The following is a 13,526-nucleotide window of genomic DNA, read 5'->3' on the forward strand; positions in this document are numbered from 1 at the left end:
CGCAGCAGTTGCAATGGAAACTGTAATTATTCAGGAACAGAGCCGTAACACGCAAGTTTATTCATCCCTGATTGGATCCTGAAGTCCAATCCATGGTACGTTCTCCTGAGGTGAAATTATTAATAATTCCTCAACAGGCTGTTCTTGTATTTCTGCTCTGACAGGTGCAAACACGGCGGCGTTGAGTTCCAAAAATAGTGAAGTCAGAGGCTGCTGGTGAGTCATGCTTGCCCGCTTCCCTGGGAGGTCTCAGTCTGCTTCAGGCTTTATCTGCCTGTCATTAGATGCTCTCATCAGTAGGTGAGGATGATGATGATGACATCAGGACCCCCCCCCCCCCCAACTCATTGTGCTCTAATTGGTCAAGTGTTGAACAGCTAAGGGGCTTCGCTCCGACTAAGTTTTGCTGACGTGTGCAGCCACTGTGACGTAGCCGCCGTCAGAAAGGGTCCCGGAGGCTGAAGCGTCTGAAGCGCTGCTCTCCTCTCTGCCTCCACCTTGTGTCCACATGTCTCATCGCCTCCACCTGTGAGACGGCTGGGGTCTAACCTGGAGAATGTTTATTACAATGAAAAATATTTGACAATCGGGTTTTTCTGGAAAGGAATTTTTTCCCCCTGTATTTTCTATTAACCTGCAACAATGCATCCCATTTAATAAATGAATTTAATGTTGATTAAAAATTGTTAAGTAAGTACAATGCTCGTTTTGATCAGAACTACGGTGGATGAAGCACGTTTGACTTCACACCGACACCTGGATGTTTATTGTCAAAGAAAAATCAAAGGCTGTGAAATAATTAAATGTATTAACTCAAATATTGTTCTTCAGTACAGTTTTGAGGTAAATCTGTGAACTTGAGGGTGTCACTGATGTTACACACACACACACACACACACACACACACACGCTTGTGAAATACATGCAGGCAAGCTGCTTGTGTCCAGGCTCGTGGCCACTTGAGTAATAAAAAGAGAAGCAGCAGCCTGTAATATTTCCAGCTGTTTGCAGTTCTCCAAAGACTCATAAATTATCTGTTGCATTCATGTTACACATCTAGCGATCAAAATCGTCTCTCTTTTGAACTAAAGTGAATTTAGAATCCAAGAATATCTGTAGTGGAGTATTTCAGATACTTGTATTTGTACTTTTGTGTGTATAAAAGTGCTGCTTTTTATTTTTAAATTGATACTACATTACAATTCCCTCCAGTGTCCTTAGTAATCATGTAACTACCATTAAAAAATATCCCTTCCTGCACCCACCGGGCAGCGCTGTGACTGCTGGTCATCCGTCACCTCGCCACCGTGTTCGGTTGAAAGCAGCCTCCTGTTTTTTTGTGTAAGCCTGCTGACAAACAAACGCCCCCAGACTCATGACTTCCTCAGAGCAGACACTTGAGCCAAAAAAAAAAAAAAAAAGTAGCCACAAGTTTAACTTTTTTATTTTTATTTTTTTTTAATCCACTGAATCATCACAGATAGGGTCAAATGCTGACAGGACCGGAGATTTCCGCCCCCCTCCCAAAACCCTGGTATCCTAGAAAACACACACGACCGCGTAGCACACTAGCTGGGACAGGGTCAACAACAGTGCTCGACATTACGACTCAATAACCATCAACAAGGACCCTCGCAAATGTAATTCACGTAATAGCGTGGCGCAAGAAGAACCCGACACTTGACGAGGCTACGGAGGGGGAGATCATCCAGAGGTGCCTTACTGACCACCTGCAGTGGTTTGTGAATGTCAGGTGACCGTGGTCGGGGGGTGGAGGTGGGGGTTGGGGGGGGCTAAAGGGGCAAGAGAACTGGATACCTGGTAATTCATTCACTACACAAACACCGAGAACAGTGGACACATCATCAGCACGCTGTGAGGGATTCATATACAAGCATTTTCCATCAGGTCTCAAAGATCATGATGTCACTTCCTCAAAGAGCCTTCATAGATACAGTGTGCTATCAATATCTTACAGAACAGGCAGGGAAAGATCCGGAGAACACACCGACAAATCAAAGTAGCAAGCTCACAAACATCTTTACCATTTGGATTGTTACGGGTGCAAACATACTCTATCACAAGTGGAGGAATGGAGAGGCGATATTACAGAGCCGCTGTAACATCCTCTGCACGTACGTAGCGATGGTCATTAGCACCAGATGCAGAGAGGCTGAGGGCAAAGTTGCGTAGTTTGAACAGCAAAGACCGTTATGATGACTGGAAGTGTGATGCCCTGATGACCTTTGACACTAACATGAGGTGAAAGAAAGACAGTGAAATGAGGTAAAACTGTTTCTCACGTGAACTGAATGTGACTCCCAAACCCAGGGGGAGGTGGGATGAGAGATAAACTACCCTTTCTTTTCCTTTCAGTGCACTCAGCGCCTTCAACAACAACTTGATGCGATTAAAACATCCAAAAACTAAATTCTAACAGGGAGGAAAGGGAAACTTTAAAGTGACACTAAACCCAAAAAATGTATTTTGCCTTTCAATAACAGCAAAATAGGTGTGTTGAGCACACAATGAGGATTTCCCCCTTCATCGGGTCTCTGCGACCCCCCGAGTGCAGAAAGAACCAGCCACGCCTACTCAGCTTGACGCTGATGACTGGTGATGGCTAACAAAGACAAAAGTATCCAACATTTCTGTTTAAACTCAAACAAAACTGAATCAAACAACACTTTGCCACAACAGTTACTGCTAATAGAGTGAGCGACCCCTGCTGTTTTAAACAAAGTACCGCATTTCTTTACAGATGGGTGAAAACCAGGTTGCCAAGAGGCCAATTCCTATAAAATAACCCGCTAAAATTCAAATTTTCCAATTAATCAGATAAACATTCCCGACCAATAGTTTATTTTTAGTTCAAATCAAAGTGCTTGTGGATTACGGAGCACACAGCTGGATCAAGAAGACATGGATTATGCTGGATTTTTTTTTTTTTTTTATTGACGTTTTAGCCGTTAGTCAGTTGCTACGAGCTTCAAGTTGAACTTGCATGGTTGGCTCGGCCTACATTCTGGTGTCATAAAGAAGTGAAGAAGAAGAAGAAGAAGAAGAAGATGTCTGTGAGCTCAAGACACCCATTTGTGAGAACTTGAAAGGCAAAATACACTTTTTGGGTGAAGTATCATTTTAACAACAAAGGAAGACCAGGCTGAATTGTTCAGCTGCCCCCACACACACACACACACACACACACACACACACACACACATACGAAAAAATAAATTAGGTTCTATGAGACGCAGAAACAATATCCTACGGTCTGCTATTCAGTGATAAGTTGTGTGTGTGAGTTCTGTATCAAAAATGTCAGACTAAAACCGTGATGTTAAATCATTATAACACTGTAATACAACACAGACAACGCAGGTTCGGTTGAAGATGGCGTTGCTCCACCTCCAGCACATTCCATCAAAACAAACTAATGTAAAAAAACCCGCTGTGCTAAAATGCCCCTAAGACAACTGACGAGACTCCTTGTCGGACTACTTTCACAGCCAGGGCGGCTCGGACATGGACGGTAACAAATATACAAATATGTAAACAAATATCAACCCGGCTTTAAAAAAAACGCCTGTTTCCATTCATTTGCATCTTCAGAGGGAAATGGCAGGAAATGTTTCACATGATGACAGAGTAGTGCTTGTTTTTCTGCATGGGAAAACGGTATGTGAATGAGAATGGATGGAGGGCTTTGGGTGGGGTGCGAGAGGGGGGGGGTCAGAGGTGATGTGACGGGGTGAGAGTGACCTCTGGTCCCACGCTGTCCTGCAACCTGGTGCAGTTTTGAAAAAAAAAAAAAACAAGCAGCTTAGCCGAGGCTGGTGATGTTGGCTTTTCCTCCAGGGGGCGCCACAATGCGCTGAGTGGTACGACGGGGAACGTTGTCATCAATTTGAGCACCTAGAACATCAAGGATAGAATAACAAGCTCAGAGGGTGGTGTTGGAGCGGGGGGGGGGGGGGGGGTCATCGCAGAGGCGCGTTGGACTGGACTCACCAGAGAGGCTGAAGCCGGACTGGTGGAGGTTGCGAACCGGCTGGTGAGTAAACGGCTGCTGCTGCTGCTGCTGCTGCTGCTGCTGCTTGGCAGGAGACGCCTTCACCGAGGAGACAGTGGACATCACCTTGGGAGTCACAGCCACCTCACACACTGGCCCGTCATACTGGCCGCGGGGGACGCCTCGCAGCTCCGTTAGCTGCACAGACATGCATAAGACTGAGTGAGATGACGAGCGACCACCTGAGGATTTTGGCTACTCTGAGGGGGGAACGTGGACTCACCCTGCTGCGAGCCATTATCCTCTTGTAGACTTGGTCTGGGAAGGGTTTACGGCTGATGTAGCGGCCACAGCCCTCGGTGGTGTGAAGGCTGCCCTCCTCCAGCACTATTTTACCCTGGCTGATGACCACCAGAGGACCACCACGCACCTCGGTGCCCTCGAAGATGTTGTACTCCACTGCCTGGGAGGAGAAACGGTTCCAGTATAACATCTTCAATATGTCCAAATCATTTTCTTCCCTCTACCAAATGCAGGAATCGCTCTGGTGCGAGGACAAGTACGCTGCATCTCATCTTACTACAGCTGGGAATGGACATCCATTGTATTCTAACAACGCTCCACTGCTGCGTGCCTCTTAATCTGCTTCCTTCTCTAGCCAAGTCATATTTGATGTGTTTGTGCGTATTTGTTAGCTCTCCTGTCTCAGTGGGTCACGCTGACTTTCCTCAGCAGGGAGATGAGCTCTTTGAATCCCAGCTCAGCAGCCAAATATATCTGGAAGATAAAGTTTGTTTGCCAGTCAAATAAAAGTATAGAATTGGAGAGTCTTTCTGTGTTGCTCAATAAGATATTTTAGTGACGAATAAAAACAATGGAACGTAAGCAAATAACTTGTCTTCTCTCTTTATAATTACCAGTGTGCTTCACGATGTGATTATCTAAAATACAGTGAAAGAGGAAGATGTTTATTTACTTCAAAACACAAAAATAGAAAGTAAAATCTTTGTCATATGAAACAACCTTCCTGCCTTTAGAAGAGACTTCCCACCATGCGAGGTGCAATTCAACGCTCCATAAGTCTCACACTTTGGTTTGAATCTACCAGGTGCTCATGGATGCACCAGGAAGTCGCTCTTTTACAGCCACGGTCAGCTGCTGCTGTTGCTACGGAAATAAAAATCAGTGGAGGTGCACATCTCCAGGAGCTGGGAGACCTGGCAGGCCGTCGGCAGCCGGAGCTCAGACCATCTCGCTCCAGGTGTAATCATGACTGATATTTGATTGTGTGACTATTTTGGCTGATTTATTAATGAGGGAGATAATTAACAGACACAGTCGATAGTTGCAGCCATACATAAATAATTGAAGACATGGTAGTTGTGCGTCAAGTCATGCTGAGTCAGCGTCTCACCAGGTTGTGGTTCTTGGCTGAGATGATCTTGGTGATGTCCGGGTCCCACAGCAATAGGTCGGCATCGGACCCCACGGCGATGCGGCCCTTGCGGGGATACAGGTTGAAGATCTTGGCTGCATTGGTGCTGGTCACTGCAACAAACTGATTCTCGTCCATCTTACCAGTCACCTGACAGGACAGGAAAACAAATCACATGATCAAGGTTCTCTGCTTGATGACAGGACTCTTTCTATGGCGCATGAACAGAGGGCCTCCTCTCCCTCACCACACATTTGTCCCAGATTAGGGACATCCTCTCCTCGGTGCCGTTGGTGCCCTCTGGGATTAGGGTGAAGTCATCCTTGCCGACTGCGCGCTGAGAAGTGTGGAAAGTGCAGTGAGCGCTACCAGTCACCTGCAAGTCCCCGCTAGACAGAGACAACACAAGACGATGAGGGGAAATGTGCAATAACTGTCATGGCTGTTCCACAGCAAACAAAGAGTCCTACATTTAATGATTCTATCTTTGGATCTGCTTCAGCAAACATAATTTCATTATGAATTTGGCCACAAAATTCAGAATCACAGCGTAAAACTACATGGTAGCACACAGCAGTGACACATGTCACGATGTGCTGCAGCCGTCTTCAGACCCAGCCAGCGAGCACCAACCATGACAACAGAGAGTTGAGGTAGTCGGGGGTGGTGGGATCCGGGCTGAGAGGCGGAGAGGTGACAAAGGCTGCTGCCTTGGCCCAGTTCTTGCTCCAGTAATGAGTGCCGTCTGTGCCCAGGCTGGCAGATACGGGCTCTCCATAAACCACAGCACCTACCAGATCGGACAGAACGCCATCAGTGAAACTCACGTGCAGTAGGAAGCACAAACTGGTAGGATTAAGTTCAGACCTCTTTTCCTGGCGAGGGCGATGACATCAGCAGCACTCTTGCTCATCACCTTGGTGATGTAGAGGGGGCAGTTGGTCTGGTTGGCTATGGTGACAGAGCGATTGACAGCCTCCGCCTCCACCTGCAGACCAGCGCCCACACCATTATCACGCCACCTGTTATCTTACAGCGAGAGTCATCATCACCTCAGGAGGACGGTTAGCAAGTCTCACCTCCTCCGGACGGCTGAGCACGTGACCTTCGGGTCCAGTGATACCCAGCTCCAGGATACGTCTCTGCTCCTAAAAAACACAAACCACGAGAACATCATGCTCCGCAGTGGCAAAAACTGCATACTGATAAAACCTTAAAAGGACTTCAGGTGTTTTTTTACCTCTGCAATGATGTCTCCATTCTCAGCGTGCACTTGAGCGATGGCCCCAAGGTCTCTGATGACGCTGAACACCTCGTAGATCTGTAATATCAGAGCGGATGCAGGTGAGCTCGAAGGTCAGGACAGTGACCCATCTAACAGTGTAGAAAACATGCCCGGTGACAGACAGACCCTTCTATGAGCAGCCAGCAGCTGAGCGTACCTGAGAGTCAGAAAGTTGAAAAACATCCTTATAGGCCAAATAGACCAGGAAAGAGTTGACACCTGAAGGAAGACAACTCATGAGAGAAAACTGCCAAAGGTGGAATAAAGAGAGCAAAAGAGGGAAAACCCAAAGCAAAGGAGAAAAAGTAACAGCAGGGATAAGAAATTCCAAAGAAGAAACATTTAGTCTGTGAAAAGATTTCTACCCCACACGAAGTCAGAAAGAGATATTTTCTGATGCAAAGTAACTAATTTTCAGTGTCGTTTCATGTAGACTTCATACCGTGTTCCTTGACCAGAGTCTCCATCTCTTCCTGGGTGCCTTTGCTCCAGTCGGTGAGGTCCACATGCAGCGAGTAGTCACAGCAGGACTTGCTGTCAGCCCACTCCCTCCACTGTTTGAAGGCTGCAACCAGGCTGACGCCGGGCTCCGGCACCACGTGGTCGACTACACAAACAAGCAGGCTAAGTTTCATGTGCTCGAGCGAACGGTGTAATTAGATCACACGCCTGATGACATGCACACATGCAGTGTTATAATCTCAGCAGCAAGACCGCAGTGCATTACTGGGATGCGTGTGCGAGCGCGCGCGCGTGCGCGTGTGTGTGTGTGTGTGTGTGTGTGTGTGAGATGTGGTACGTACTGATCATCGTTGTCCCGCCAGCCAGAGCTGCCCTGGTGCCCTGGTAGAAGTCATCAGCTGCCACCATGCCGCGGTCGGGCATCTGGAATCGGGTGTGCACATCAATCCCGCCGGGCATCACCATTCTCCCATGAGCCTCGATGATCTTGACTCCCCCAGGAACAATGAGGTTGTCTCCTATTTGCCTGGAAGTGGGGGATGACGGAGTGGATATGACTGCTGTGTGTTTCAGTTTTTGTTATTATGATGTCATATTCTGACTCTTAGTTCATCCTCATATTAGAGCTGCTGAGTGGAACTGTTCTGATCTTACTTGATGACTCCATCCTCCATGTAGATATCAGCCATGAAGGACTGATCATCGTTGACTATCTTTGCCCCCTTGATGAGGAGACGGTCGCTCTGAAAGGCAGAGACAGCGTTTCATTTCAAACCTAAAGTGAACAACAAATAATAATGGCACCTATTGGGCGCACAGAGGAAAAGAAAGATAACACATTTTATGGCTGCACGATCAGTTTGATCAAGTTCACAATCTATGATAAGAGCCTCCGTGAGAAGTGCCTCGCTGTCCACGCTAGCTCATAGACTGGTGCTATTATCAGGGTTCATCCCCACTTTTACCATATAATCCCACTGACTTTAAGCACAATTATCAAATCCCCTTCTCTCCTCTGTGCTGCTTTCCCACAGACACCTGCTGACCACTAGTTAGCTTAGCATAATGAATGCTAGTGGATAAGCACGTTAGCATACTTCTGAAGTCACCAAAAACACTTTTCTACCGAACGCTCTTTGCCTGCATTGACAGAACTGAGTTTGAATGTAACATCTATTCAGAAATAACTATTTAAAGTGGTGAGATATTATAATTCTAGAATCAGATACACGGCCGGAACTACTTCCTTGAGTGGGTGCAGTGATTTGACTCAGCGCCTCAAAATGACGACTAGAGGAGTGACTGCTGTCACAGCTGACTTTGGAAGAGAGGGTGAGGAGGATTCCCTCTGGACAGCTGAGCTCCTGAACCTGATCTATCACACTGGATTTTTAGGGGGAAACAAAACGAGATCATCCTTGCAACATGGAAAGCATAAAAAAAATAAATAAATCATCTAACCTGGACAGATAATCATGTTCTCATCATCCCTAGAGGTCAGAATGAGAGGTGATTATTTGCCCAGCTCCTATATGTACAATCTACTCATAGCCATTCAATGGATAGATATGTTTACCCCCCCCCCCGAGAACTCAACAGCTGCTATTTTAACAATGACAATAAAGTATTGATTAAGTATTGAACTTCAACATTGAAAATCAACACAGCATTATTCAAAAAATAAATCTGATCCTGTGGAATGAAGGCCATCGGTTGGATAACAAATCACGAAGGGAGTTTGTGATGCAGGATCTCGTGGGTTCCACCTGTTTGAGCAGGGGGGCGCCCTACTTCTCCTGCAGGCGTCTCTGAGGACAGCAGGCGGAGATACCGAAGACAGAAGTGGGTTTCTGAAACCACCACAGCAGGAGACTCATGTCCAAACGGGACGGACATGACATCAGGATCTCATTAGGTCTATATTGTTGCTGTATGGATGAACAGGGTCTTTATTATCTTTTGTCTCCTCCACGCTCACTGGGTTCTGGAGGTTGAAGAACATTACTGAGTAGGACAGCAAGGACAGCAAGATTAACTGTAGCCAGTAATGGCCTTGGTTATTATAAATGCTGGACATGAATGTATCAGGATGTGAATAAATGCATACGCTTGGTTGTAAATGCAGCGCATCAAGGTTAGACAACAGCGCAGGAGCTGAATCGTGAGAACTCACTGAACTTAGCAAAAGGCTAAATGTCGAGCAGGCTAGACAGAACTACACAGCCGAGGTATTAACTCTCTTTTACTTCCATCTTACATAAACTTGTCACGTCCTTCGCTGCCCGAAGCTGTACTCAGCACTTTTGTCTCCATCTTCTGGCAGAGAGAGTTATTACAAACAACTCCTTGCGCACACACACACACACACACACACACACACCGGTGGCTCTCCATCGTGAGCCTACTCTATAGTTACTGTTTGATGATTCATCATCAAAGACTTCCAGGGTGTTACTGGTCAACCACCAGGCAGGCAGGTCATCTCAACTACTTAACATCTGGTTCCAGTCAGTCGAGCAAACTTTACAATTTCCAAGGACTTTTATCAGTACACATCAGTGAGGGAAAACACTGGGAAAATTCATTTCAAGTATTTCCAAGAACAACAATAGAAAGAACTTCAGATGGAACAAAGCATCTCCAGGACACTGATGTAGATACTGCAACAAGCTACACTCCTCTAGCTGCACATGCATGACACAACCCACATATCTAGACTGCTAGCTTGTACTAGTACAGCAAATCTGTATACTCACAGGTACAACATTGGGATACATTCATGTTTGTCCCAGGAAAACATGGTTTGAAAGTAACGGAGAAGTGGAATTTGTAACTCAGTAGTCCTGCTGGCTACTGCAGAAAAAAAAGTACCAAATCAAAGTATTTGTGAGGCACTGAGTGAACTTTGTTCAAGTATTTGATCAAGTATGTGATTATGTGAAATATACGATAACTTTGTTTGTCATTATCAAGGTTTGACAGCAACCCTGGTAGCTTGCTAGCAACTAGTGGCTAGCGACTGATGTGTCCAGGCTACTCAAGTATGAGTTAACTAAGCCAACTCAAACTCATAGTTGAATTTTTCATGGCTGGAAACTCCACATCGCAGTCCAGAGGAGAGCGGATGATGATTTAGCTCTTTACTACACGGTTCTGTTCGTAACAAAATCCTATTTAGAGCTTTTCCTGAGCTCACATTAACCCTTTTTGCACCGAGGCAGTTCTGGAACAGACAGCCAGCGACGGACATGAAAATGAAGCAGCAGTGGTTCATTGTGGCTCTTGTCGAGTGGAAACCGGTTCTCAGAATGTTTGCAAGTTGAACCAATAACAAGCACAAGCCCAGAACTAGTGCACGGTTCATTTGGGTGGAAAAGAGGAAACTGGAGCCACCAAAAATGTAGGTTGGCATTCAAATACAGGAGCCTGGTGGTCGTGGAGATGGCGCCTAAAAATTAGTGATCACCGATTCACCGATAACGCAGACGTGATCGTTGTCCTCAGCCATCAGCCATCCTCAGTTGTCCTCAGCCATCAGCGCGTCCACCGAGGAGGTCGTGGTGTCACCGGTGTAAGATTCAGTTAGATGAGGTAGAACTTCACTGATCCTTTGGGCAGAGCCCTCGGGAAATTCAGGCTCCAGTAGCAGCACAGACACCGAGAATAAATACAAGAAACCCCCGAGAAATACACCAAGTAATACAAAAGTAGCGCAATAGCGTAACTATCAAGTATCAGAAAATAGAACTATCACCAAACAACAAAAGCTGTTAGCACAGTTGCGAACAAAACACAACACGACAACTGCGCATTGCAGAGAACTGACAGGAACACGTGGCAAAGTAGCAGCAGTAGCGGTAATAATAAAGGTTGATACGCTGTATTATGACATAATATGTAATCTGTATTATAGTATAAGTAATAGATAAATAATTAACTTACTTATTCTGTTGTAATCCTTACATAATCATATATAATATTATAGTATTGTAGGTGCATCGGTTTTTAGGGGCACGATCGTTACCTGGTGGTAACAGAAAATTAATTTATTTTAATCCACTGATCAGATCATCTCAAATTTGATCAGAAACACCGCAACAACCGGGTCACGGCTTCCTGTGAACACTGAGTTTTCACTACATGGCGTTACCGTGGCGATTGAACTCAATTCTGCCATCGAAAAGCAAACTGTTGCTAACTGGACTCCACGTTCAGGTCTTTTTCGAACTTCACACATTTCTTCATAGGCCTGAAAACATCCACAAGCAGAATTTAAGGTCACAGCGCCACCCTGTGGTTACAGGAAGCCTGACGTGACAACATCATTTGGTTTGCATCAAATTATTGTGTTTGCTCGTGACACCTTCTGGATGCAGTAAGTGATATCTGCGCCCAGCTCGTCACTGCTTGCAGGTTTAATTAGACGAGGGGTGGAGGTGTGCGCTCTCTTAAGTTTAGCTGAATTGGTTAATAAAAGACACCACAGCCTAAAGTGCATACATATCACACACACACACACACACACACACATACACACACACACACACACACGTCACAATTTGCTGAAGCTGAATTCTGTAATGCTTCTTGTTGGGTTTCAAAGGCCAACTTTTTGTTCAACGGTGACTTGAACAAAGAGAAGGTAGCGCGGTTTTGTCATGGTGTGTGTCACCTGCCTGCACTGACAATATGGCTGCAGGACACAGAGGCTTGAACGAGGACCACCGTGTGGCCGTGACAGGAATCCCCGAATCATTTCATTCTGACCTCGGTGATTCTGTTCTGTAGTCCAGGTTTAGGACTTTGTGAAATGCTCAGCAGCGTAAAACTCGCTGCCTCATCCCCAACTCCGGGGTTGCGTCTGAGGGCCTCGGGGGCTCCTGCTGATGCCTGAATGTTGTGTCTGGGATGTCAGGGCTGTACATTTGAAGCGTTTCTTGTACCCTACAAAACGGACCTGACAGCTACCTGCTGTGATAAATGCACATGTACTATACATCCTGAGTCAGTACATACTGCAATACTTCACTTCCTGTCAGCAATGTGGCTTTAACAGCTGCATGAGGAAAGCTTAGAGAGAAAGGTTTGGATGGGTGCTGTCCAATGACCTACTTTACAAAAGAGGTTTTGCTTCTTTTGACTATCACGACATCCTCACTGTACACTGTTAATACCATGCTCTCTGTTTCAAATGTGCAATACAAAAGAGACAGATGTCTCATTATCAAATGTCTTTTGTTTTGTAATTTTCCACCCACATATTCAGAATTGAATAAACAAAGCATGCACTTGCTGCAGAATATGCAGATTTGATGGAAAAAAATCAAAAAAAAAATCTTAGGGATGGAGGATGATGACACAGGAGGGACCTGATCTCTCCAGCCTGCAGGGATGCTGTCAGCCTGCCTCGGCCACTGATGGCAGCTCATGTAGGAGGACTGAGCTGCTGAGGGCTTCCACCAAGCTAATTCTCCAGTTTCTACAGAGGAATGAGCAGCTCTGGATGAGGGATCGTTCAAGAGCAGGACGGCTGGTTGTCCACCCCGGGCTCTGTGCTGCTGCTGCTGCCAGCTAGCTAGCTTCCCAAGGCTCACCGCAGCGTGGCAGACAATTGTGTGGTCGAACAAATGAATTAATACTCACAGTAATTCGAGGAATGTTCTTCTTTCCCTGGTAACCCGACATTTTGAGGAGCCCAGCTGTCCCCTGCCTCCTGGCTAACGCTAGCTAGCTAGACTGAAACCCCCAGCTGCAGGTGAAAGGATGAATGGATGCTCTGCTTGGTGGCCAGTCGACGCCCCGGGGAGTTTTCTCACTATTACTGTCGCTAGCAACAAGAGTTAGCACCCTAGAGTCTAGTAAATAGTCTGAACTAAGAGGTTTTGTCTTCGCGAAACAGTCCAGTCCCTGTAATTACGGCTACAATAGGTCCCTGAAGACCAGACAAGCTCCAAGAAGAGATGGGCCACAAAGAGGAACCGCGCATGCGCACTACCCCGCCCTGCTCAGCCTGAGCTCCATGTTTCTATGATGTGAGTGAGCTCAGGAGGAATGATGGAGGAACAGGTTCAATCTGGCATCACCTGTTCACGCCACATGTCGCTTTCACCTGTGTACATGCACATCTACCATCACCGCACCTGTAGGTGTCCTGATTGCCTCTTTTTCCTCAGTGGTGGGACGTAACTGAGTAGTTTTACCGAAGTACTGTACTTAAAATTTAGTATTTGCATAAAATGGAACAGCATTTCAAAGGAAATGTACTTTTTACTCTATTACATTTATCTGAACCTACCAACTGAGAAGAGGATTTTGGATATTAAATACAAGAC

General features: G+C 46.0%; 1 protein-coding gene across 1 annotated transcript; it reads right to left on the minus strand.

The window, feature by feature from the left end:
* Positions 1–1,444: 1,444 nt before the first annotated feature.
* On the minus strand, positions 1,445–13,184 carry dpysl2a (dihydropyrimidinase like 2a). The gene is made up of 14 exons (XM_086207413.1): positions 12,838–13,184; positions 7,849–7,937; positions 7,536–7,720; positions 7,175–7,339; positions 6,890–6,951; positions 6,688–6,768; positions 6,527–6,595; positions 6,315–6,435; positions 6,081–6,237; positions 5,695–5,836; positions 5,427–5,597; positions 4,296–4,475; positions 4,012–4,210; positions 1,445–3,915 (listed from the first exon to the last, which is right to left on the minus strand). The coding sequence occupies exons 1-14, from the start codon at positions 12,877–12,879 to the stop codon at positions 3,824–3,826; spliced, it is 1,755 nt and encodes a 584-aa protein (XP_086063539.1). The 5' UTR covers positions 12,880–13,184; the 3' UTR covers positions 1,445–3,823.
* Between the last annotated feature and the right edge of the window lie 342 nt (positions 13,185–13,526).

This window comes from Aulostomus chinensis, chromosome 6 (assembly GCF_037954235.1).
Source record: "Aulostomus chinensis isolate RoL2024-O1b breed Wild chromosome 6, RoL_Achi_v1.0, whole genome shotgun sequence".
In the NCBI taxonomy this organism is placed as follows: domain Eukaryota; kingdom Metazoa; phylum Chordata; class Actinopteri; order Syngnathiformes; family Aulostomidae; genus Aulostomus; species Aulostomus chinensis.

What these genes read in the sequence shown, in the direction of transcription:
- dpysl2a (XM_086207413.1), bottom strand. Translation starts at nt 12,879, where the DNA reads ATGTCGGGTTACCAGGGAAAGAAGAACATTCCTCGAATTACT. An exon ending in TTCAACTTTCTGACTCTCAG is followed by an intron (nt 6,769 to 6,889) that starts GTACGCTCAGCT and finishes CTGATATTACAG; the next exon opens with ATCTACGAGGTGTTCAGCGT. An exon ending in CGCCCTCGCCAGGAAAAGAG is followed by an intron (nt 6,238 to 6,314) that starts GTCTGAACTTAA and finishes CCGATCTGGTAG; the next exon opens with GTGCTGTGGTTTATGGAGAG.